General features: G+C 36.2%; 1 protein-coding gene across 3 annotated transcripts in view; it reads right to left on the bottom strand.

Moving 5' to 3' along the window:
• The window catches only part of LOC106875554 (Golgi-associated PDZ and coiled-coil motif-containing protein), a 455,453-nt gene that overhangs the window by 111,586 nt on the left and 316,367 nt on the right, over positions 1–27,500 (bottom strand). For all 3 annotated transcript variants that reach the window (XR_016238373.1, XR_016238372.1, XM_089341983.1), the window contains exon 2: positions 23,285–23,449. Coding sequence is in view for 1 of the 3 variants with exons in the window: in XM_089341983.1 (XP_089198109.1) it covers positions 23,285–23,449 (165 nt within the window). In the remaining 2 variants the exon portion in view is untranslated. The remainder of the gene's footprint in view (positions 1–23,284; positions 23,450–27,500) is intronic.

Genomic DNA, 27,500 nt, shown 5'->3' with positions numbered 1-27,500 from the left:
TGAGGGAACCCGTGGAAGAGGTAGGCCCAGGAAGACCTGGGCTGAGGTGGTGAGGCAAGACCTTCGTACATTGGGCCTCACCGAGGCGATGACTACTGACCGAGACCTTTGGAAATGTGCTGTGCGTGAGAAGACCCGGCAAGCCAAGTAAGATCGTTGCCAGTGCCCCTGGACTGGTTCTTGTGCGGGTGGCACATGAGATGCACCATTTTGAGCGTGGCCGTTGCCAGTACCACCTGACTGGCTCCTGTAGGATTTTCGAGCGAGATCGTTGCCAGTGCCCCTGGACTGGCTTGTGTGGGTGGCACATAAAAGACACCATTTCGAGTGTGGCTGTTTTCGTGCGGGTGACACGTGAAAGCACCCACTACACTCTCTGAGTGGTTGGCGTTAGGAAGGGCATCCAGCTGTAGAAACTCTGCCAAATCAGACTGGAGCCTGGTGTTGCCATCCGGTTTCACCAGTCCTCAGTCAAATCGTCCAACCCATGCTAGCATGGAAAGCGGACGTTAAACGATGATGATGATGATGATATATATATATACATATATATGACGGGCTTCTTTCAGTTTCCGTCTACCAAATCCACTCACAAGGCTTTGGTCGGCCCGACGCTATAGTAGAAGACACTTGCCCAAGGTGCCACGCAGTGGGACTGAACCCGGAACCATGTGGTTCATAAGCGAGCTACTTACCACAATTTTTATTAAATCCATATAGGCATAATTTTAATTAAAACACTATAAGTGCAAATAGATTAATCAAAATTCTTTGGCTGACCAAAGCAAAAGAGCCCACTTTACTGTATGTCTTTGATGCAGCAGGCATCTCTGAGTAGTATTCTGTTAGCCTTGGTAATTTTTTTGCAGTATTTAACTTTGTATCTCTATGTAGTGGTTTCAAATCCACCTGTCATCTGTCCAGACTTGATTTAAATAAAATATATCAGCTCTTTTATTCGTATCAGAATGTAGGGCAGAGTCCTTAGCAATGGATTTAATGCTTATTTACAAATGTTTATGTTGTAAGTTCAAACCCTACCTGGGTTCGCAGATTTGTCTTGTTGTAAGGTTGTTAAAGTAAGTACTGAGGGGGTTAGTTAAATCGACCCCATTTCTCCTTCAAATTTGTAGCCATGTATCAACATCAAAAGCATTAGGGCATCAGATAACATGTCTAGCAGAATTTGGTTATGATACCTTATCTTCTGAGTTCAAGTCTTGTTAAGGTCAACTTTACCTTTGATCCTTTTGGGGCCAAAATAATAAAGTAACCATTAAGTGTTGGGGGTCAATGTAACTGACTTCCCCACCCCTGAAAACTGCAGGCTTTTTGCCAAAATTAGAAAGGGTTACTATTTTTATAACATTTTGCCTGGCGTGCTATTGGCAAAATTGTTAACACATCGGACAAAATGCTATGAAGCATTTTGTCTATCTTTACGTTCTCAATTCAAATGCTGCCAAGGTCAACTTTACCTTTCATCCTTTCAGGGTCAATAAAATAAGTACCAATCAAATACTGGGGTTGATGTAATCAAATTGCTCCTTCCACCAAAATTTCAGACTTTGTGCCAACAGTAGAAATAATTATTATTATGTTTAGGTATTTGTTTTGCAAGATTCCTGATGGAAAATTGTATGTTTGGGATGGTCATATTGTTTTGTTTTTTTTTCACCAAATAAACACATGCACTATATACTTGTTCTTCACTTCAGCTTCATAATTGTTCTTATTTTAGTGTTCTTCGTCTGAAATCTTTCATCACACATCCTGTGACCTCTTCAGTGACTCTCTAACCTACGTGTCTCCTACTATCCTGTTTTCATTGTTTATTTAGCACCCCACCCACAAAGGGACCATCCTTAGATATAACAATAAAATTAATATTACTATTATTATTATTATTATTATTATTATTATTATTATTATTGTCATTATTATTATCATTAATTCTCAAAATTAATTTCTTTAATGAGTTGTAGTTCTTTGTTAACTGTTGGTTTGTCCTGTTAGGCCAGAGCCGTGTCACAAAGCTAGAAGGCTGAAGAAAGTATTTTTAAACCTTTATTGATTTGAAATTCAAATTTTAATCAAAATTTCATTCACAATGAAACTTCAGTTTTTAAAAAATTGTTTTTCAGTTCATTTCTCCACACCCATTATTTGGTTTTATCAATTTGAAATTTCTAAATAAAATTATTCAAGACTTGCAGAGCTGAATGCTTTTGTCCTTCAAAACAAATTTGAGTTTGGAGAGAGAGAGAGAGATGGAGAGGGAGAGAAGGAGAGAGACAGGATGGTAGAGAAGGGGAGGGGAAGAGAGAGAGAGGAGTGGAAAGAGAGAGAGAGAGAGCAATAAATAGAAAAAGGAAGAGATGGAAAAAGAGGGAGAAAGAGAGAGATGGAGAAAGAGATAGATTGACAGATAGATAGAAAGACAGAGAGAGGGGGAGAGAGATGGAGAGAGAGAGAGAGGGGTGAGAGAAAGAGAGAGACAGGATGGTAGAGAGGGGGAGGAAGAGAGAGAGAGAGGAGTAGAAAGAGAGAGAGAGAGAGAAATAAAGAGATGGAGAAAGAGATAGATTGACAGATAGAAAGACAGAGAGAGGGGGAGAGATAGATAGATAGATAGAGAGAGAGAGAGAGAAAACCATCAACTTAAAAACCTACCAAACTCAATTATCTGCAGAGAAAAAAAACATGGATTTAAAGGTAGATAAACACACTTGCTAACAGTTGTAAACAGTTGATTGTATGTGGTAAAGAGTTTTGTGAAGTTCGGTGATTAAATATAAATCTAATATCTTCAGGAAGTATTCATGTCACACTTTAGAAAACCACCAGGGACATGTTAAAGGTAAGAAAAGTCAGCTTCATTCCTTTGTTTTTATCCTCAGGGTTATTTTTCACTTGAAGAGTTGATCTTAGATACAAAGTGAATCAACCTTTAATTTTTATAAATAACACATTTAGGCTTTTGGAGGAAGAAACAGCAATCATAACAACATATATGCATAACTACATAAGTAATATTGCAAAAATAATGCTGACAGACAAGGGGGATTTTACAGAAAAATGAAAAGATAGCACAAGTGGATGTGCACAAATCTGCTTTTCACTTCATCAGTTGTCAATTGAAAATCATAACAATTTCAGCACCTAAGACAATACTGTTCATTCCAATGGTACCCATCAGAGTTGTCAGAGTACAGATAAGTACAGACTTGTCTGTACCCTGGCAATTCACGACCAAAGATATATACACTCTACCAACAACTTACAAATACTCACCACTCAACAACATTAATACTCACTCACCAATGACAAGAGTCTTTAGTACGGAAAACATATATATACTGCCAACCAAACCATGTACTCCCTTCTAAACAACTACTCTCTACCAAACTCATTTAAATACTCATTATCAAAAATAAACAAAAACAGCTGATTTCTTTTCCAACCTCCAAACCCCCCCCCCAAAAAAAAAACAAAAAAAAACACCCCTAACTCTTTTTTCCATGACAAATACTTTCATCTTTGTCTTTGAGGGATTTTCCTGTTAATTTTCCTTTAATACCCCCCTACAAATTGTATTTTTATACTTCCACCATCAACTGGAGAAATCCAATGTGGTTGTTTGGCTTGCTGTGGTGAAGAAATAATTAGCTTTTCACAGACAGAAAATGACAGGATCAAGTCCAATCACTCCCAGACATACAGATATCTACTTCATGTCAAGTCACATGCACACATCTACTCCATGTTCAAATTCACATGTGCTGACACACAAGAAATGAAGGCTCCAGTTGATCCAATCAACAGAGCAGCCTGCTTGTTAAATTAACGTGCAAGTGGCTGAGCACTCCACAAACATGTGTAACCTTAACATAGTTGTCAAAGAGATTTGGCACGACACAGAATGTGACAAGGCTTGCCCTTTTGAAATACAGTTACAACTCAATTAGGCCAATTGAGTGAACTGGAGTAATGTAAAATAAGTGTCACGCTGCAGAAACCACTAGATCAGTGGTTCTCAACCGGGGTCCATATAAAATTTTGGGGGGTCCATGCAACAAAATAATAAATTGGGGATCCACAATAGTATTTTAAGGGGCCCCTGAAAAAATTTTGCATTAGATGTATGTATTGCAAGAAATAGCTAGGTTTTTTTTCTCTAACATTTTACATAGTTCAATCTACACAAAATAATGTTTAAAAAACAAAATAGGAATTTTTAAAGAAGTTTCTATAAAACCAGTTTTTAACCATCAAAATGGCTATGGGGATCCACCAGAATAAAATACTAATCAAAGGGGTCCTTAGGTAAAAAAAAATGGTTGAAAACCCCTGCACTAGATGGTACAGTGCACAAAGTCTTCCTCAGTTAGAGACCAGCACAATTTATCAGGATGTATGGGCTCTATAGATTATGTCAAGTTGTTTAACCCTCCAAAAGGTTGACTGGTGCTGAAAACAACAGGACCATCTCAAAATACAAAAAAAAAAAAAAATAGTGACCTCTGGATGGAAAGACCCAAATGTTCTCCAATGCACATGTCAGTCTTATATTGACAAGACAATGGCAAACATTTTATCATAAAACAGTGCTTCCGATCCAGGGCCCACATAAGATTTTGATGTTAAAATATATGCGCAATAAATTGCTTATAGTTCTACAATACACAAAATATTGAAAGAATTTTTTAATACAATTTCTAATATTATTTTTAGTCTTTTTTTCATTTTTACTCGTGTCAGTCCTTAGACTGTGGCTATGCTGGAGCATCACCTTGAAGAATATTTATTTTTCCTCTTCAGTTGAATGGATTGACCTCAGTACTCTTTTTTAAAACCTGGTACATATTCTATCGATCTCTTTTGCTGAACCACTAAGTTATGGGGACATAAACACACCAACACTGGTTGTCAGGTGGTGACAGTGGGACAAACAAACACACACACATACAACGGGCTTCTTTCAGTTTCTGTCTATCAAATCCACTCATAAGGCTTTGGTTGGCCAGGCGCTATAGTAGAAGACAACCCAAGGTACCACACAGTGGGACTGAACCCAGAACCATGTGGTTATGAAGCAAACTTCTTACCACAGGGTATGTGGGTTCACCTAAGTAAAAAAAGGGAATCACAGGGGCCCATAGATAAAAAAAAAATGGCTGAGAAGCACTATCATTGAATATAGTAATGGCAACTGTCTTTTCTAAGTCAGAAAAAATGTGCAAAATATAGCCATTACCAAACTTCCAAAGTTTTCACATTTAATTCTACTGTTATATAGTTCTTCAGAAATTTATAAATTTTTTTTCAAAATGTATCTGTGGGAAAGATGAAATAGAAAAAAAGAATAAAATATGTCAAGAAGAATACAATGTACATTATATAAATTTTTTTTATATCCTCAGCATCATTTTTGAAATTTGATGCAATCTATAATGTAAAGTATAATGCCAGCCACATCGATGTACATAACAGCCACAGCGATGGATACAACAAATAAACAACATATGTTAATATAGTCATCATATATTCGGGGTGGGGGTTGGGGGGTGGGGGAGGAGAGCTGTATCGGTTTCTATTGTTTGGTAGAGGATTTTTGGTGACTTGAAATAAGAATCGACTTTAACTTTGCTATATCAGGTAGCTGAGAAGAGAGAATGGATTTCTGCTGGAGGAGACGTTCCCACAGCACAGAGGGAGTTGCTTCTAGTTTGGTGTTAAAGGGGACGAACGCATAGACACAGAGCATGGGAGTGTCTGTTGGGGACGGTGAGAAATGCTGTGTGTGTGTGTGTGTGTGTGTGTGTGTGTGCGTGTATGTGCATGTGTATTTGAGTGTGTGCTTATTTGTATTTATGTTTGTGTGTATGTGCATGTGTTTATGTGTGTGTATGCAAATGTCCATGCATGTGCATTTAGGTGTGTGTTTGTTTGTGTGTCCATGCATGTGCATTTAGGTGTGTGTATGTGAGAGAGAGAGAGAGAGGGAGAGAGAGATTTACCAATCCAATAGGACACAGAACAAAGGTTAGATTTCAGAAATAAATTTTAAGTTAAAAGAAAAATTGAAAGATAACTCAAAACAACAACAACAACAACAACATCAACATCACAACTGTGACATCTGCATTATCAGTAATAATACCAAAGACTTTAAAGACAACCAGAAAGTTCAAAAGTCTGAAAGTTATACTTTAATAACAATAACCAGGTAGGAATAACAATTCTGTATTTGAAAACCTGTTCAACCCACACCAATAATGTTGATGATCATCATTGAGCTGTTAGGTGTTCAGGATTTTTATGGAAAAAACCATTCTATTTTGGTTTCTATTTTCTCAGAGTATCTTAGTTCTACAGAGATTAGCTCTGTAAATCTCACTTCTTGGAGGTTCGGGTCTCCAATTTCATCTGATATCTTCTTTAGTAAGTGCCAACATATACAATGGCTCCTCATCTATTTCCCTACTGAAAGGTCACACGAGACTGGTTTGATAGCTTGGCACAACAATTATTGTTTTAATCTAGAGTTCCAACTCCAATTTGATATTTCAATTGACAAACCTGTATGAGATGCGAGAAGCGAGATGCATGTAAGAAGTACATGAGGTGTATGACAGAAAATATTTATGAGGTTTTACAACGACTAGTCTCCAGGACCTTAACTAGATAACCTCATCAGATCAAATTACAAAATTATTATTATTATTATTATTATCGTTATTTATTTATTTATCATTTATTTATATATAATTTACTTTTATATTTAGTCCGAGGCCAAGGTAGTTCTTGCAAACTTTAGACTGTGAAACGGGTTTTGATTCTCAGTTGGAACCACTTCAGTTTGCTTAAATTGCTAATGACCTTGGCTAAGAGTATGAATGTCACACACTCCTATTTCTCTTCCCAATAACTCACAGGCGTCAGGCGTATGTCGAAACGATGCCCATCCCTTCCTGAACGTCAGGGGTTCCTCAGAGTCAGAGAATGACATCTGTTTTTCCATGCTAGACTGAACTGAACCAGGCATACAGTATCATTTGCCTCGAGCACTATCAAGAAGATCATGTTAATATTTGTAGTGAATCGTAGCTTGATAGTAATAGATTTAACAAAACACTCTTCTCTGCTGTCGATTCAATGATAAATAACAAGAAAACATATGTTAATATGATGTCTAACTAACACATAACAACACATTATGATGGTGCGTCTACATATACACACACACACATATATGAATGTATACACAGAGACACATACTCACACATAATATATATATATATATATATAAATTATATATATGTATATATATATGGATGTTGGTGTATATACATATATGTATGTGCCTATATATGTACACATCCACATTTATATATATATATATATATACGTACTCACGTACACACACACATATATCTCACATTGCACAACAACACAATGTTATATTCATGATGTATGATAATGTACATAGTAATATATTTATGATATTAAATAACATAAGTGCATATGTGTGTGTGTATGTGTATATAAATAAAACACAATACTTTTATTTATATATATATATATATAACTCCGTACTTATATATATGTATGCATGTGTGTGCGTACATATATATATATATATATATATATATATATGCATGTGTATATGTGTGTATGTAAATATGTGTGTTTGTGTGTGTGTGTGTGTATAAACACAATACTATAATACATAGTAATACATAAGATATTACATAACAACATGCATTATGTTATATGTATGCAATAAAAGAAAGTTATACATAGTGAGTTTATCCATTTCTATTTTTACACAGAGGACAGCAGGACTCCTTGATGGATTCCATCAGTTGTATCTTCTATGTTTCCCAGTGTCCATTGACAACTAGTAGGCCCTCCTGAAGGGTTCCCTGTCTTGTGGCCAATGGTCTTCCCATCTTCTTCCTCTTCCTGTTGGTGTCTATCTCAATGTTGGCATCACGTATTAATGATGTCTGGTTATGATAAGACACGGCCAGTCAGTTGTTCTTCATTCCATCAATGTGTTTGGGAATCTTCATTATATTGTTCTTCTACGACTTTATTTCTGATATTACAATAACATGAGATGATGATATGGGATGGAGACTTGTGACGATTCGCTGTACTTCAGGAGACAAATCAGGCAAAGTAAAATCGCAACCATCCGTACATACATACAGACATGTCTTTTATGGCCATGCCTCCACTCTCTCTCCCAGCTGAAAGGTCTTTGTCTTGCAGGTGATGGTCCCATGTAAAATGCACTTGTGCAGATGCCATGTAAATTGCACTCATGCTGGTGCCACAGAAAATGCACTTGTGCAGGTGTATGTAAATTGCACTCATGCCGATACCACATAAAATGGATTTGTGCAGATGTCATGTAAATTGCACTCATGCCGATGCCAAGTAAAATGCACTTGTGCAGGTGCCATGTAAACTGCATTTGTGCATGTGACATATAAATTGCACATGTGCAAATTGCACTCATGCCACAGTCACATAAAATGCACTTGTGCAGGTGCCATATAAAATGCACTTGTGTCAGTGCCATGTTAAGTGCACTTGTATCAGTGCCAAGTAAATACACCTGTACCAGTGTCACATACAAAGCCCCCAGCACACTCTGTAAAGTGGTTGGTGTTAAGAAGGGCATCCAGCTGTAGAAACCATGCCAAAACAGACATTTGGAGCCTGGACAGCTACTCCAGCTGTGGCTAGTTCCTGTCAAACTGTTCAACCCATGCCAGCATGGAAAACGGACGTTAAACAATGATGATGATATTGATGAGCACACATGATGTATTGTATCTTAATAACAATATCTTCTACACATGACATTACATACGTAAAGTTGTATCAAAATATCACATTATACACAGTAACATATACAATGTGACACACACACACACACACACACACACACACACACACACACACACACACACACACAAACATTATATACATAGTAACACATATGACGTGACATAAAAACGGTGCCCCAGGGTTGGCCTTAATCTGTGGTGACTAAAACAGGTTAAAAGAACAGTATAATGTGATGGCAATATATGTATTTACATAGCAACACTATGTTGTTCACAGCATGCATTGTACAGGATATTACATAACAAGCATGTTTGCTGTATAAGATATATATTTCTTCTCTCTGTCAGTATGGCGACTTGTAAAGTTCTATGCTGACAGTTAGTTTTGTAGTTGTTGTTTAAACCTCAGATCAACTCTGCCTGAGCAAGCCTATGAACCAAGACTGTTAGACAATGACTGTCCTATATATGTGAGGGAGCAGGGATTCTCAGCCAGGGTCCATATAAGATCTTTGGGGGGGGGGGGTCCATGCAACAAAATAGTTAATTGGGGATCCAAAATAGTATTTTAGGGGGCCCCTGAAAAATATTTTCCTTTAAATGTATGTATAGGTAAGCTGGCAGAATCGTTATCATGCCAGGTGAAATGCTTAGTGGTATTTTGTCTGTCACAACATTCTAGGTTCAAATTCCACTGAGGTTGACTTTGCCTTTCATCCTTTCGGGGTTGATAAATTAAGCACCAGTGAAACACTAGAGTCGATGTAATCGACTACTCCCCTCCTGCAAATTTCAGGTCTTGTGCCTACAGTAGAAAGTATTACTACTACTACTATTATTATTATTATTATTATTATTATTATTATTATTAAGGCAGCGAGCTGGCAGAATAGTTAGCACACTGGACAAAATGCTTAATAGTATTCTTCCAGCATTATGTTCTGAGTTCAAATTCCGCTGGTGGCACATAAAAAGCACCAACCGATTGTGGCTGTTGCCAGCCACCTCTGGCCCCTGTGCCGGTGGCACGTAAAAAACACCCACTACACTCATGGAGTAGTTGGCATTAGGAAGGGCATCCAGCTGTAGAAACACTGCCATATCAGACTGGAGCCTGGTGCAGCCTCCTGGCTTTGCAGACCCCAGTCGAACCGTCTAACCCATGCTAGCATGGAAAACGGACATTAAATGATGATGATGATGATGTTGACTTTGCCTTTCATCCTTTCAGGGTCGATGAATTAAGTATCAGTGAATCACTGGGGTCGATGCAATCGACTAGTCCCTTACCCCCAAATTTCAGGCCTTGTACTGCTGAGACCCCCTTCGGTCAGGACTGACCATGGGATTGCACCAAGTCCGGGCAAGGTTGTTTATGGAAGACCAGCAGTCGCCCATGCATACCGGTCTCCCCTCTCCACGCCACCAGTGTTATCCAAGGGGAAGGCAAAGACTGATACAGCTTAGCACCAGTGACGTCGCAACTCATTTCTACAGCTGAGTGAACTGGAGCAACGTGAAATAAAGTGTCTTTCTGAAGAACACAACACACAGCCCGGTCTGGGATTCGAACTCACAACCTCACGATCGTAAGCTCGACGCTCTAACCATTGAGCCATGCGCCTTTACTAAAGGCATTGTGCCTTTAGTAGAAAAAAATTATTACTATTATTGTTGTTGCTGTTGTCATCCCAGATTGGTTCTCGTCCACATTGCATCTCTTCTCTCTAATCTCTGCCTCCTTTATTTCCATTATGGTTTCATGTCTATAATAGAAATCTGATTTCACAGTAGACCATTGTTTTTATTTTTGCACCATACATTTTCTATCATTTATCATTCCTTTCCTTTCTTTTTCTTTTGTCATTTTGATATTTTGGTTTAAAAAAATCTTGATTCTAAGTGATTGCCTTGTTCTCCGTTGTAGTAGATTCTACCACAAATGTATTCAAAGTTATAAATAATTCGAGATTTTATTTTTTTTTTAACAGCGCTTGTATCATATCGGTAACACCATTCCTTGTTGCAGATTCTTCCAATAAGTGTATGCAATGTTATAAATAATGTAAGAGATTTTACAATGCTTATGTTATATCTACAACACCATGATATATTGTTTGTGGATTTTTGAAAGCTTGTCTTTCTGCTAAAGCTGTGCAGTCAATTACAGCAATAGTCTTGGCTCTGTATCATGCTGAAGAGTATGCAGGATAATGTAATATATACATATCACAACATACATACACAAACATACATAATTATACACACACACATGTATATATATATATAAATTTGAGTAACACAGAGGATAGGCAGAGTTGTCTTTGCCAATAATTGCACATCTGTGCTGATTATCATTATCATTATTATTATTATTATACAAGGTGGTGAACTGGCAGAATCGTTAGCACGCCAGGCAAAATGCTTAGTGGCATTTTGTCTGTCCTTACATTCTGAGTTCAAATTCCACTGAGGTTGACTTTGCCTTTCATCCTTTCGGGGGTCAATAATTTAAATGGCAGTCAAGTACTGGAGTTGATGTGAATGACTTACCCCTCCCCCAACATTTCAGGTCTTGTGCCTACAGTAGAAAGGATCATTATTATTACTATAATCATTATTATTATTATTATAATAATTATCATTATATAAGGCTGTGAATTGGCAGAATAGTTAGCACGCCGGTCAAAAAACTTAGTGGTGTTTCATACATCCTTATGTTCTGAGTTCAAGTTCTGCCGAGGTCGACTTTGCCTTTCATCCTTTCAGGGTCAATAAATTAAATACCAGTGAAACACTGGAGTCAATGTAATCGACTAGTCCACTCCCCACAAATTTCAGATCTTGTGCCTTTAGTAGAAAGGATCATTATTAAGGCGGCAAGCTAGTAGAATCATGAGCATGATGGGCAAAATGCTTAGCAGCATTTCATCTGTCTTTATGTTCTGAGTTCAAATTCCACCGAGGTCAATATTGCTTTTAATCCTTTCAGGGTTGATAAAGTAAGTACCAGTTGAGCACAGGGATGAATGTAATCAACTTCCTCCTTCCTCTAAAATTGCTGGCTTTGTGACAAAATTTGAAACCAAATTATTTATTATTATTATTTACCTCTTGACATTTTGTCTCACTTCAGCCTCTGAGTTCAAATTCTACCGAGGTCGATTTTGCCTTTCGTCCTTTCGGGGTCAATAAAATAAGTGCTAGTCAAGTACTTCTCCCCAGCCCCGCTCTCAAAAGCTGCTGGCAATCTGCCAAAATTTGAAACCTTTATTATCCACTTCTTCATTATTTAATTATTCTATTTTGTGTATTAAAGTATTTTCTCACACTTGCCATTAGTCTGCTTCCAAAGCACAATGAGTATTCAGCTCAAAGAATGAGCTGGTACAATGAGGTATAGTAGAAGGAACCAACTTCCCCAACATGGAGTTCATTTTGTCCAGAAATGCATAGACAGCTTCATAGAAAAATATGTGTGCATGGCAATGGAAAATGCTTCAGAGCTACGTTCTTGCAATGTGTTGTATAAAAATCAGCAAAAGCTGGAGGCAATGATGAACACCACAGCTGTTCCTTCTATTTGTTAATGATGATTATTTTTACCTCTGTCACAAGACGGATATTTCTGAGGAAAATGTGTAATGAAGTCAAGTACTTTTATTGATACTGGGCTTGAAGTGGTACTTCTGTGCTGTTGATGTTGAAATAACAACACGAAGTTAGTTTAACCTTTAACACACAGCATTTTCTCTAGATTTGTCTCCCCTGCCACTTCCCTGTTACTACAGGAGAGAAAACTTATACAGTGACATGATGCACTTACAGTGTGTTAAAGGTTAAAACATGTCATTACTTTCACCATAAATAATGCATTGTCATGGAAAGAAGTAATACAGTTGTAACCTTAATTTATTTCTGATGAATAGATTAATTGAAATGAAATGATTTAAGGTATTTCAGTGGCTTTTGCATTAAGAGAAGAGACTGATTTAGAAAGTGAGGGAGTAGGTAGAGGAGAGTAAAAAGGGCAGCGGGGAGAGTAGGAAAGAGTGAGAATAGAAAGAGAAAGCTAGAGAGAAAATGGACAGAAGGGGAGAGGTAGAGAAACAAAAGTGAGTAGAGAAGAGATGGAGAGAAAGAGAGAGAGTAAAACAGAGATGTGAATGTGAGAGGGAGTGAAGGAAAAGGAGAGAAAAAGAGGGGAGGGTGAGAGAGGGGAGTGTATACTAAAGGAGGAAGGGTCAGAGAAGTGTGAGAGAGACAGAAGAAAACTAGAGAGAGAAAGATAGTGAGAATACAAGAGAGAAAAAGGAGAAGATGGAAAAGGAGAAGGAGAAGGAGAAGATGAAGAGGAAAAGGAGACAAAGGAGAAGAAAAATGGAAAAGAAAGAGGAGATGGAAGAGAAGGAAAAGACATAGAAGAAGAAGATAATATGGTAGTGAGAATAGAGAGAAAAGACAGAAGAAAGAGAAAAAGATGGAGAAGACGGGGAAGAAGAAGAAGAAAAGAAGAAGAAGAAGAAGAAAAAGAAGAAGAAGGAGAAGAAGAAGAAAAAGAAGAAGAAGAAGAAGAAGAAGAAGAAGAAGAAGAAGAAGAAGAAGAAGAAGAAGAAGAAGAAGAAGAAGAAGATAGAGAAAAAAGGAGAAGAAAAAGAAGAAAATAATAGATAAGTTTAACTTTGAATATTAACACAATACAACTCATCCCTACCCACCCACCTCCTGATTCCCCCTGCAAAGAACCCCTCGAAAACAATATAAATTTGTAGTAAAAAAAAAAAAAAACGAGGAGGAGGATGAGAGCTGAGGCCTGTTAACCTATTGCTGCTGCAGTTGTATACTGGAAGTTGGCCAAATAAAAGCAAGTTTTAGCGGTCATTCAGGACAATATGTATAAACACCTCTTTCGAAAGCACTTTATTGAAGTTCTGCCATCATAGCAAGGATGGGAGAGAAAGTATTACTAGTAATGTTGCTGTCGTTATTATTATTATTATTACTATTATTATCATCATCATTATTATGAATATTATCATTGTTATTATTGCTTAGGCACTTCAAAGAAAGGTAGAGCGAAGCAAAGCAAGCGCAGCCTTCAGTTGGTGAAGTCCCAATGAGGCTAGATTAGCTACTTATAATGTATAATGTATAATGCCAGACAATTTAACGAGAAAGAGAGTGAGAGGGAGGGAGCAAGAGGTGGGGAGGGCTTTGCTAAAAACTTGTAAAAGAATATGTATATGCGTATGCATACATACACGCGCATGTGTGTGTGTGTGTGTGTATGTATATATATATATATGTATATATATATATATATATATATATATATATATATATATATATATATATATATATATGTATGTATGTAGATAGATGTACAGAATGAAAGGTTATTAAGAAGGAAAATACTATTAAAAAGGTGGAAGACTGGAAGGAAGAAAAAAGAAATAAATAAAAGCTGAGCATAAACACACCATAGAGAAAAGAAATATAGAAAAAGAAAGAAGAAAGGAATTGGAAGGAGGTTTTGGTGAAGAAAACAGGAGCAGACAGAAAACAATATATATAATTATGATGATGATGATGATAATGATATATGTGTGCTTGTGTGCATGCATGCATACACATACACACATGTGTATATCAAGGGGTAATATCTCCATTCAAATGTGGATGTTCTGTTAGAACAAACTATACTGCGGTAGAAACCACGAGAGAACCTCTCATACTGGCCTTTTGGTGCAAAATACACTCTTTTGTTTATATCGCAAGTGAGAAGATAAATCCCCACTACTTCCAGATCACATGGTTTTGACCTTCCTTGGTCTTATCAATGATAGGCAATTATATATATATATATATATATATATAAAATTTTAAAAATATGATTTTTGGGCAAAATCGTATTAACCTCCTATTACACAATGAAACAATGCATAGTTTGTGATCCTTCTTAGGAACAGAAAGCACTTTCATGCAAACCCATGCAAATTGTACCCTCCACCACTATCACTTTTAAACAAACTAACTTCCATTACACAAATAATCCAGTTCATTATATATCAGTTGTGCCAATTCTGCCCATAAGAAAGGAATAAATGATACAATATGGTGGCTGTAGGTCAGAACACCTGGGCAATGTCAGGATGCAATGCTAGTATGATACATATATAATATATACATGTATATATAATATATACATATATATATATATAATATATATCATATATATACATATAGATAATATATATACATATACATATAAATAATATATAAATATACATACACATATATACAATATATACATATATATACAATATATCCAGTAGGTGGGTTATTGAACCTTTGCGACATTTTGCTATTGTTTATGCGATGCATAAGCTACTCCAAATTAGCAGAGTTGGCATGGGATACCGCCACAGTGTGTCGATTAAAAATAGCATGATACCAATTAGATTTAGGAAAACACTCGTCCAAAGCAGCAAAAAAATTTCCAGTGATCTTGGTTGAAACATGCGAACCAAAAACTATAGGCCTATCTCTCTGACTTCACACATCAGCAAAGTCATGGAATGGATAGTCAGAGGGAAACTAACCACTTTCCTTGAAGAAAACCATGACTTTCGACATTTACCCTATGTACAACAGTATTCAATCTAAATATAGGCAGGATTAAACACTAACTTTAAATTCAAACTACATAAATCTATGTACATCTGTATCGGTATTATAATAATAAACCTGCAATAACTAAATTATATACTATATATGTAATATATACATATAACATATATACATTTGATATATATATATATATATATATATATAATACATATATATAATATATACATATACGTATATATATATATATATATATATATATATATATATATATATATATATATATATATATATATATATGGGAGAATATACAAAAAATAACAACAGACGAGGACAGGTGGTGTAAATAACAAAAGTATATATTAGTATGACGCTCGGGAATACGGAAAGTCTTTGACGTTTCGAGCTACGCTCTTCAACAGAAAGAATACGGAGACAAGGAGAAAAACACGGAGAAAAAAAATTGAATAGTGTTCAGTCAACGGTCAATCATAATATATATATATATATATATATATATATACATATACGTATATATATATATATATATATATATATATATATATATATATATATATATATATATATATATATATATATATACGTATATATATTTGAACAAGCATTTAAATACAGCATTTAAACAAGATGATCCACATTTTTTATATCATTGAATGTTGTGAACATTTAAATCATATTTGGTATTAATGAATCTTGTAAAATTTGAACCTTTTAAACGTTTTTCTTCCTCGCTATTTAAAATTTTTACCATTGATAAACAACAAAAATTGTTGAAACTAGTTTGGTATGTATGTAAATATATCTATTTAAAAACAATTAAAAATTTTTCAAATTCAGGAGCATTTTCAACAACAAATTTTCCTATACTTTTTCTTGCGTGGAAATACACCCCCTCTTTTCATCATCATCATCATCACCATTTAACGTCTGCTTTCCATGCTAGCATGGGTTGGATGATTTGACTGGGGACTGGTGAAGCGGATGGCTACACCAGACTCCAGTCTGATTTGGCAGAGTTTCTACAGCTGGATGCCCTTCCTAACGCCAACCACTCCGAGAGTGTAGTGAGTGCTTTTACGTGCCACCGGCACGAGGGCCAGTCTGGCGGTACTGGCAACGGCTACGCTAAAATGGTGTTTTTTACGTGCCACCTGCACAGGAGTCAGTCCAATGTTTTGTTCACATGCCATCGGCACAAGTGCCAGTAAGGCGAAGCTGGAAACGATCGTACTCAAATGGTGCTTTATACGTGCCACTGGCACAGGAGCGAGATTGCTAGAAAACAAAAGATGAAGACAAGTGAGGGAACAACGAGTAGGTATATTAGTTAGGCACTTGGGAAAAATTGATAAATCTTTGATGTTTAAGCCTACGCTCTTCAACAGAAAGGACTGAGAGGGAAAAAATGGAGAACAATAAAAAACAGAGAGAAAGAAAAGAAACAAGAACGGATTTGGCCGTACGGCTTTTGAATGTTGTTTTCACTGTCCATTTTTTCCTGTCTTGGTTTGTGTTTGCCACCTTGGAATCCTCTGTGTAGTTGGTTGATCCACTACTCAGGAAGAGACTATTCTAGAGTACGTCCTGTCTGGTCTTCGAAACGTCTAGATAGAATAGAGACAGCTGATGAAGGGATATTCCAAGGGGCTTTCCGTTTTCCTATGTGTTCGTTCCGTTGTCTGTAGTTTATTGTTCTAACGTCCTGTACCCTGATATGCATGTATATACACATGTAGATGTAAGTATGTACATATATGTGTGTATACATGTATATATATTCTTTGTATTATTATATATATATATATATATATATATATCACTCTGTCTATCTATCTATTTATCTACCCTAGTAAATAAATTATTCAAGAGTAAATGCTACAGTAGTGATGGATAAGCAGAGTCGAAAGATTGGATTTGCAGACCATTAACACCTCCCTGTGTTTTAAAACAACACTCGGAAAATATTTAGGAAAACATTAGATTAACTAGAATAATCAGCTTAAACACACACACACACACACACACACAAATACACTAACTATACACATGCACACGCTCACGGATGACAATAATACCCAATCTGCATGCAGCTAGTGAGCTTGCAAAAAATAACAGCCAAAACTCCTTCAACTTACACTGTACCACCCTAAAACTAGAACATAATGAATGATGTAGTTCTGAGAATGCTGTGCTAAGAGCAAGAAAAGATAGGATGGTTATGGCAGGAAGATTTTTGATTACAGGTCTATGAGGTTTGGGCTGAGCTAAACATTAAGAAAATTGCAACAACAACAACGCTGCCACCGCCACCATCACCACTAATTGCCACTATTGTCAAAAGTAATAGGTACATTATTTCTTTGCATATATATATTTTACACATACAAAATATCAAAATGTTTGGTTTAATTTGTTTTTTTCAGAAAATAAAATGGAGAAAAAAAAAAAGAAAAAAAAAAGAAAAGGATTTGAAAAATCTATGAATTCTCCATAAAAATCTTCAAAGTTTGAAGATAATGGTGTACATGTGAGGCTTGGAAGAATCTAGAAAAAAAAAAACAAAAAAAAAACAGCAAAAATATTTTAGTGTTGTGATGTTGGTGTGTTTTTATAGCTAGGCTTTCTAAGCAATAAAGTTGTGTTTATATGGAAACAAAAGCCATAGCTGCTAAGAACTGGTAAATGTGGCAACAGAATCAAAGACAGAAATAAAGGAAGTTTACTGTGTGAATATATTTTCACCTCTTAGGTGATCCGGAGCAAAGATTGTGACATTCAACTCTTGAGACCCCGTAACAAAGTCAGAGACTGAAAAACATTAAGATAACGCTGTTTAATTAAAGATTTTGGGTTTTGGAAAAAGTGATATTTTTAAAGAACAGCAAAAGGCAGAGAAGATGAAATCTTCAAGTGAACGAAAAGGTCAAATAGCTGGAGTGGTGATGATAGTGATGAAGGTGGTGGTGTTGGTAGTGGTGGTGATTGTGGATGGTGTTGGTGATGATGGTAGTGGTAGAGATGGTAGTAGTTGTGATGGTGGTGGTGGGAGCAATGATGATGGTGTTGGCAAGTCTGTTAATGGACATTGAAATCACAGATAATCCTAAATCAGGAAAAGCTATCAAGCAGCAACAATGGTTAGTTTTGGCAGCAATAAATCACAGAATGAAAGTTTGGTTTGATTAAATTCAATTTATTGTCCAAGTAAGACTAAGATGAAAGTTAGAGACACAATAAATATTGGGGGTCACACATCTCTCACAAAGGAATGAGGGTCTGATAACTGGGAAATTAGGGCAGCAGAAATTTTATCTGAGTCATGAGAACATTGGATAGAATGGCTGGCAGTATTAGTTGTGGGTCTCTGTGTACGGAGTTCAAATCTCACTGAGGCCAGCTTAATAAAGTACCAGTTAAATACAGGAGATCAATTCATCTTTTCTATCTGTCTCTCCTACTCTCTGGAAGAATACAGCCATACGGATGAGTTTAAAATACCCAATACACAGTGTATGTGATAACAGCAATCTCTACATGACCTTCATGATAGAGAAGTGTGATTTGAGGAAAGTTTGGCTGCTGTTTCTAGCAGGTTGAAAGACCACTTAGAGGAACATTTAAGTGGTTTGAAATTGAACTCCCAGCCTCCTGCCAACCATGTTGTCATGTAGGTAGTGTAATATTTTGATTTTCAAGCTGGGTGCCGTCCTTATAAACAACTGCTTTACAACAAAGATTAGGTGAATTTGAACTCAGAACATAAAGACGGATGAAATACCACAAAGCATTTTGCCTGAGGTGCCAATGTTTCTGCCAGCCTGTTGCCTTAAGAATAATAGCCCTGATGCAGTACCAGGCAGCGGCTCTCATGGATTCTGATCTTAACTGATTGGAAGTGTTATCGCATATATATTTTGTCTTTATTTTATTGACTATGAAAGGACAAACGCCAAAATCAGCCTTGGCAGAATTTGAACTCTGACCTTATCATAAGGATGGATGAAATGCCACTAAACATTTTGCCTGGTGTGTTAACAATTCTGCCAGCTTGATATAATAAAAAAAAAAAAAAAAAAAAAAAAAAATATTCAGACAAATACATAACAAAAACACCAGGACTTACAAATATATATAACATACAGAAAATTGCACTACTGGGCACTGCACACATCCTACGCAAAACACTTTCAATACAGTAACCATAAGAGCACCACAGCAAACCACAGCACATACCCAAGGTGCACAGAGCTGCGCTCGGTAGTGAAGTGAAAGCACGTTATAAAAGTAAAACTACTGAACAATAATAATAATAATAATAGTGTGTGCCTGGTGTACCCTTATCAGATGGGTAGTCATGATGGGTATATTGAGCTTCATATATTTGTACCACAGAGTCACTTTGATGGTATGCATTACTCTCTCACTCAATAATAATGATGGACTCACCCATTGAAGATGGCATATGAGCACTCGGCTTTCGGCTGAACAACCTGCTGCACAAATGATTTGTTTATAGTGATCAAATGTTCGTGTGGGATATTAGCTCACTTTCTTGACCAAATCAACGTTGACTGAACAGGTGCATGGTGTACCATGTGTCAGGTGTTGAAGTGACCGCAAAGCAACATGAGATGAAGTGTTTTGCTCAAGAATACAACACACCACCTGGTCTAGGAAATGAAATCACCATCTAGCGATTGCAACACCCTAACCACTAGGGATGCCCCTAATAATAATAATAATAATAATAATAATAATAATGATAATAATCCTTTCTACTAAAGGCACAAGGCCTGAATGGGGAAGCAGGCAAGTCAATTACATTGATCCCAGTGGTTAACTAGAACTCATTTCATTAACTCCAAAAAGATGAAAGGTAAAGTCGACCTCAGTGGAGTTTGAACTCAGAATGTAGAGATGGCTGAAATGCAGCTAAGCACCTTGCCCGATGTACTAACGATTCTACCAGCACACCACCGCCATAATGATAATAATAATAATAGTGGCGGTGGCGACGATGACGACGACGACAACGATGATGACAATAATAATAATAATACTAATAATAATAATAATAATAATAATAATAATAATAATAAAGCAATGCCTGAAATCATTTGCTAAAATTTTACCAGTATTTTTTCTTGAGAAAGTTTAAACCATTCTCTGTGAGAGTTCTGCCATTTGTATAATGGTCTGTTTGCTAAATCTTGTAGAAAACATGATAATTCCATACAATTTCATAATGGCGACACAATTCTTTTTTTTTTTTTCTTTTTGTTTAAAGAGAATTGATATTTGTCAAAATATTTACTCAAACACTTAATGTTACACACCATTTTACATTAAAAGGTTCATTTGAAATTCCTCTTCTTCTATTTTATTTTATTTTATTCTGTTCTTATTTTAGGATACCATTTCACCAAATTCATTGATTCAATTCATTTTACTTCTGTAAATAATTGAATGTTATTTTGCCTCAGTTGGCAACCGGTTCTTCTTCCTAATCAGTAGTTTACTAGAGAGAAAGTTTGCAGATCTGGTGAATGACTAACAGGAATTACTTAAATCATTTATTTTACTGACCATTAATTTTGAAACAAAAAGACGGAAAACGAAACGTTATTTACATACAAGATTAGGCAAAATAAAAATTGGATAAATTTTATCTCATATAAATAAATCTGGTCACTGAGAGGGTTTTATTTTTGGTTTTTTTGCTATTTGTGTAAGAAACACTATGAATGATGGAATGAGCAGAAAATAAATGTATTTTTGATGGAGATATAGGAAACGGTGAGCAAGATTTTGGTATGGAATTAGCACATGAGTCTCAGACACAAACACTGTAAAATGAAAAAAAAATATTGGAGACAGAACTGAGTTTACCATTTCTAGTATTTTGAGATGTGCTAAATTCTTCACCAAGATGTCCCACCCACACAGATCAATTATATAGTGACTCGATCTGCTAAACTAGCAGCCAAAACCTCTTATTGTTTTTTTTAAAAAAAGGGATATGTAAAAATGATGCATTCTTAGATATACAGTATTTGAAGAAAGAAACGGATTGATCACAGCTTGGTCCCAAATGAATTGTCTTTAATTGTACACTTGCTCAAGGGTCAGGGCTTCTCTAGACCACAATAACAACAATAGCAACAATGATGATACTTACAGAATAAACTATTTGCCAAAACAATATCAATAACAGTAATTAATAGTGACAAAAGCAGTATTTATACCAAAAGTCAATATTTATCCCCACTTAAAAGTGGATGTTTTAGAAAACAGAATATCGTGATAGTTTTCATGAGAGAACCTTCCATGTGGACTTGTGGTGCACATAAGCACTTGCTTTTATATCACTAGTGAGAGATAATCAACTGTGCTTGATTAGACACTGAGAATCTATGTATATTGCTAGAAGAAGAATTGCTGCTATCTCTAGCTTTTGGGCATCTACCATTGACAGGGCCAAAGAAGGCAGAAATCACATGATCTGCTAGTACTGGTAGCGATATATACATGAGGGCTTATATGTATTGTCAGTCCATATGAGAGGTTCTCTCATGGTAAATAACACAGTATTCCGTGTTCTAACACAACTTCCACTTTTAAGTGAGGATAAATAATATCAATAACAATTGCCCCCTTTTAATACATCCTTGTTAAGGTATCCCAATGACTCATAATTTTCCCATACTGTTTGAATCCCCTGAAACACAGACGGGACAGATGTCTTCAATGTCTGTTCAGTTCTTTAACGTTGGTTTGGCCTTCAAGATATGTGCAGAGCAGCTGAGCCAGAGAGGGGACAGATGGCTGGTAGAGCAGTAATCATTGCCATAGATAAACATTCAATACTTTACTGTGAGTTTCCCCATTTGAACTTTGTAGCAGATCAGAAACAAGTTAAAGTTTGAAATATTTTATGATCGTGAAGTGAAAGCATAGTCTTTGAAAAAAAAAGTTATAAATGTCAGAGTACCATGAAAAAGCCATTTCATATTGTGAGGCCCTTACTGGAATTGGTGTTATTCTCAAGAAGTCCCATAAAACCAGGGTATGTTCAATGAAGCCCAAAACATAAAAGTATTCCTTTGATATTTAATTTTATAAAATTTCTTCAATTATTTGAAACCATTTTCTTGGATAAAATGAAAGGAATTTCAAAATAAAATCAACAATCTAATGGAATGTCTATAAAGCTACTGGCCTTACAAGAAATAGCAGCTGAATCTCTATTAAATCATTGTCTATCATCCTACAAGGACCCATTTGATAGTGTAATTCTAGATACATTATGCCTGACAATAGATGAGATGGTCATAAGTGGAGATCTTTTGATCATAATTCTGCTTGATCAGAGTTGACCATGGGCTAAACAACAAAAGTTTAATGCCTTTAATACCTTCTGGTTAAACATCCACCCTTAAATTTCCCTTAAGTTACTTTCTCCTCTATTAACAAAATTAAACTTCTAGATACATCTGAAAAAAAGCAAAAAGAAGGGAAAAAGACAGGATGGTCATGACTGGAATGTCTAATTGACAAGGCTTTGGTCTAGAACTTAACAACAATGTCAACTGTTACTGATTCCTTCAGTTAACATCAATACAAAGAATATCACCAATTTTACCCGTTGTCATTAAAATTCTTCTAACAATTATAAAGAAAGCACATACGCATGCAAGTGCACACACACACACACACACACACACACACACACACACAGCTATAAATTGAAAGGAAATGACAAGAATTCTTACCAGTTTCTTCTTAATGGCATCAGAATCAACGTTGAAACCTTTGCTTGCTTGTAATTCCAGCTGAGAAGAGTGCAATTGCAACAATAAATTGTGCACCTCCTTCTCTACACTGGACTTGGAACCAGAGACTTTGGTGATTTCAGAGCGCATCTCTTCCAACTGGTTCTGAAAGAAAACAAAGACGATGGCATTAATATTTAAAACTGTGATAAAAGCTGTAATGGTGGCGGTGCTGAGTCTTATAGCAGTGCTACAGCATGGTCTTTTACAATGATAGCTAAAATAAAGAATGTAACCTGTTGATTAATTGGAGCGGCACCATGGTCAGTCTGGTGGAGTTGAAACACTAACAATTAACCCTTTAGTGCTTAAAATGGCTATATCCAGCCAAAATATACTACATGCTTTATGTTCAAACTGGCCAGATTTGGTCTCTCACACCTATCCTACAATGTCAATCTAAAGATAAGTTACTTCATTATCAAGAAGCAATAAGGTGGTATATGATTAATTTAAAGCAATGTGAATAAATAAGAATTACATCTAACAAAATAATCTTATTTCTTTATTGCCCACAAGGGGCTAAACATAGAGGGACAAACAAGGACAGACAAAGGGATTAAGTCGATTACATCGACGCCCAGTACGTAACTGGTACTTAATTTATCGACCCCGAAAGGATGAAAGCAAAGTTGACCTCAGAACATAACGGCAGATGAAATACCGCTAAGCATTTCGCCCGGCGTGCTAATGTTTCTGCCAGCTCGCCGCCTTACAAAATAATCTGAATGCTAAAGAGTCAGCTCTTTGGTAATTTAAACAGGCCATATCAGGCCCAGATATTCTAAAGGTTTTATGTACAAACTGGCCAGATCTGGCCTCTCTCATCAACTCTACAATATCATTCTAAAAATTAAGTAACCTCATCAAAATCGCAAAGCTACAAAATAATGCAAGATTAATTCATAACATATGAAGAAATAAGCATTACTTTTGATAAAACATTGCGAACACTAAAGGTTAAAAGAAATGGACCCCCCCCCCCACATCCCTAAAAAAACAAGGCCAGCAACAACAATTTTGAAACATGGAGAAGAAAATGAAGAATATGGTTGATGGCACCAATACACTGCTGTCTGATGGCAATGTGTACTAAAGTCTGACCATCCTAATTTTTCTGAGGTTCTCTTGATATTTTCATCTCTACACAGTTGCTGCCATTCCTTCTACTCTTGTAACACTGTGCAACATCTTAGGACAAATACCACAGTTACTGGCCTATCAACAGTGTACATACATTAAATATGATATGTCGGTTACTATAACATTATATCTCATTGTCCCTTCTTTTTCTTTTCATTCAGTTGTATTTTGGTTTGATTCGAGAAGGAAGGACTGGGGAAGTGGTTTAGGGTGTCACCTAGGGATAAGGGTCATATAGTATGAAGCAAATAAGCTGGAAGGGCCTGAATGAAGATAGCACAAGAGCAGAGCAGCTGAGAAGTAGAGACCACAGTAGTGGTAGAAAAGGAACAATGAGGACACAACACTTTGAAAGACACTAGAATATTATGCTGGTTTCAAATTTTGGCAAAAGGCCAGCAATTTCAACGGAGGGGGTAAGTCAAATACATTGATCTCAGGGCTCCATTGGTGCTTATTTTATCGATCTTGAAAGGATGGAAGGCAAAGTCAACCTTGGTAGAATTTCAACTCAGAACATAAAGATGGATGAATCAGTCCTAAGCATTTTGCCTGGTGTGCTAACGATTCTGCCAGCTCTACATTAGAATACAATATTACTGTTGTTGTTGTTATTGTTGTTGTCAGTTAGCCCTAGGCTTGTCCAAGTCCAACAGATCTATATGAAGTGTATTACAACCATGCCCATCCTGTCTTTAATTAAAATGTATCTAACCCTGAAATATTCCGGGAGTGTTTCCTTCTACAGGAGAGCAACAGAGTGCAATGGCAGAGAAAATTCTCCTATTTGCTAAAGAGGACGGACATATATTTATCTATGTGTGTGTGTGTGTGTGTGTGTGAATCTCATCTGCAGCGATTGTGCAGCTCCACTGGTGCAGCCATAAGTTCTGCTGTTGTCTGCAAGATTACTTATGGTGGTGCCAACACCAAAGCTAATGAGGTAATAATGAGTTGGCTTTCTTATCATCGTTAATTAACTTCATAAAATTCTCACCTTACCAGTACAGAAGAAACGAATTTTGTAGACACTGACACTAAAACCACAACACTATGTGTGAGTTGGCATGTGTGTGTATATTTATGTCTACCTACACACACACATATATATATTTATGCAATATCCATACACATATACAAACGCAAAAACAAAACAAAGACATACACACTGATACGCACACATGAAGACATGTATATGTACACACACACACACATATGCATATATATATGATTTATTTCTTAATATATTTATATATAGCAGGTGAATAGGTATTTACCTCATAAAGCACCTAAACAGATGATGGCTATCTGAAAACTGAAAGGTGGGAAGGTTTCTTAAGATGTCATGCATGTACACACACACATACAGGAAAGTCACTTGTCCCTCAGCACTGTTATTGTTATTATTATTATCATTATTGTCAATATCATCATCATTAAGGTGGTGAGCTGGTTGAGTCATGAGCATGCTGGGTAAAATACTTAGTCGCATTTTGTCCATCTTTGTGTTCTGAGTTGAAATCTACTGAGGTCAACTTTGCCTTCTAATCTTTCAGGGTCGACGAAATAAGCACCAGTTAAGTACTAGGGACGATCTAATTGACTGAATTGCTGGCCTTGTGTCAAAATTTGAAACCATTATTATTATTGTTGCTGTTATTATTATTAAGATGGTGAGCTGGCAGAATCATTAGCATGCTGGGCAAGATGCTAAGCGGTATTTCGGTCATCACTATGTACTGAGTTCAAATTCTACTGAGGTCAACTTTGCCTTTCATCTTTTCGGGGTCAATAAAGTACCAGTTGAACACTGAGGAGAGGGGTGGGGGGTCAATGTAATTGACTAGTTCCCTCCCCCAAAATTGCTGCCCTTGTGGCAAAATTTGAAACCATTATTATTATTCAGGCAGTGAGCTGGCAGAATTGTTAGCATGCCAGATGAAATGCTTAACGGTATTTCACCTGCCACTACATTCTGAGTTCAAATTCTGCTCAGGTCGACTTTACCTTTCATCCTTGTGGGGTCAATAAAATAAGTACCAGTTAATGTAATCAATTCATCCCCTCCCCGCAAAAAAATTGCTGCCCTTGTGGTAAAATTTGAAACCATTATTAAGAATGGTGAACTGGTAGAATTGTTAGTATGCCAGGCGAAATGCTTAGTGGTATTCCTTCAGTTGCTACGTTTTGAGTTCAAATTCTGCTGAGGTCAACTTTGCCTTTCATCCTTTCAAGATTGATAAATTAAGTACCAGTCAAGTATTGGAATCGATATGATCCACTTACCCCCTCTCCCCAAATTTCAGGCATTGTGCCAACAGTAGAAAGGGTTATTATTATCATCATCATCATCAATACTTGTTTAAATAGTAAAGTTGCCATGTTTTAGATGTGTGTGTGTGTGTGTGTGAAATTAATTTGTTTTTTCCCCTCACAGTTTATTCTCGGAGATTTCATTACCCAGTCAATGCTAAAAATAAGATAATCAGAATAAACACACTAGTCATACTGATCATAAATTATAGCTTCACTATAATAAACTGGAATTGAGGAATTTAGAAAAACCAGGAAACTATTAATAGTATACTGAAGTCACCATCCTAAAACAGACACAGACAGAATCTATCTATCATGCTTAGAAAGATGTTGATGAGAAATGAAAATATATTTCTGAAGTCCAATGTGAAGTATAAAAATCACATGTAGGGAATGCAATGAATTTTACATCAGAAGTACTATCAAACAATTATGCATACATCAAGACACATCTATGGAAATGCTACACCATGACATCTAGATTTCCATTGAAGCTACTGGCAGAAACATTGGAAAGTTGAGCATAAAAGAAGCTTTTCCTAATTAAGAAATATACATGACACACTAATAACAGATCAGAGTTGTATGTGACCAATTGGTTACTATAGCAACACATATCAAATAGACATACAACTAGAGAATAGAGAAGACAGTGAATACTGATTTTTCTTCAAATATTTCCCGAGGAAGGGTCTCT

Source organism: Octopus bimaculoides, chromosome 25 (assembly GCF_046866305.1).
Source record: "Octopus bimaculoides isolate indiv1 chromosome 25, ASM4686630v1, whole genome shotgun sequence".
Taxonomy (NCBI): domain Eukaryota; kingdom Metazoa; phylum Mollusca; class Cephalopoda; order Octopoda; family Octopodidae; genus Octopus; species Octopus bimaculoides.
Note: the sequence above shows the minus strand (reverse complement) of the source record. Positions and strands in the feature narration are given on the sequence as shown.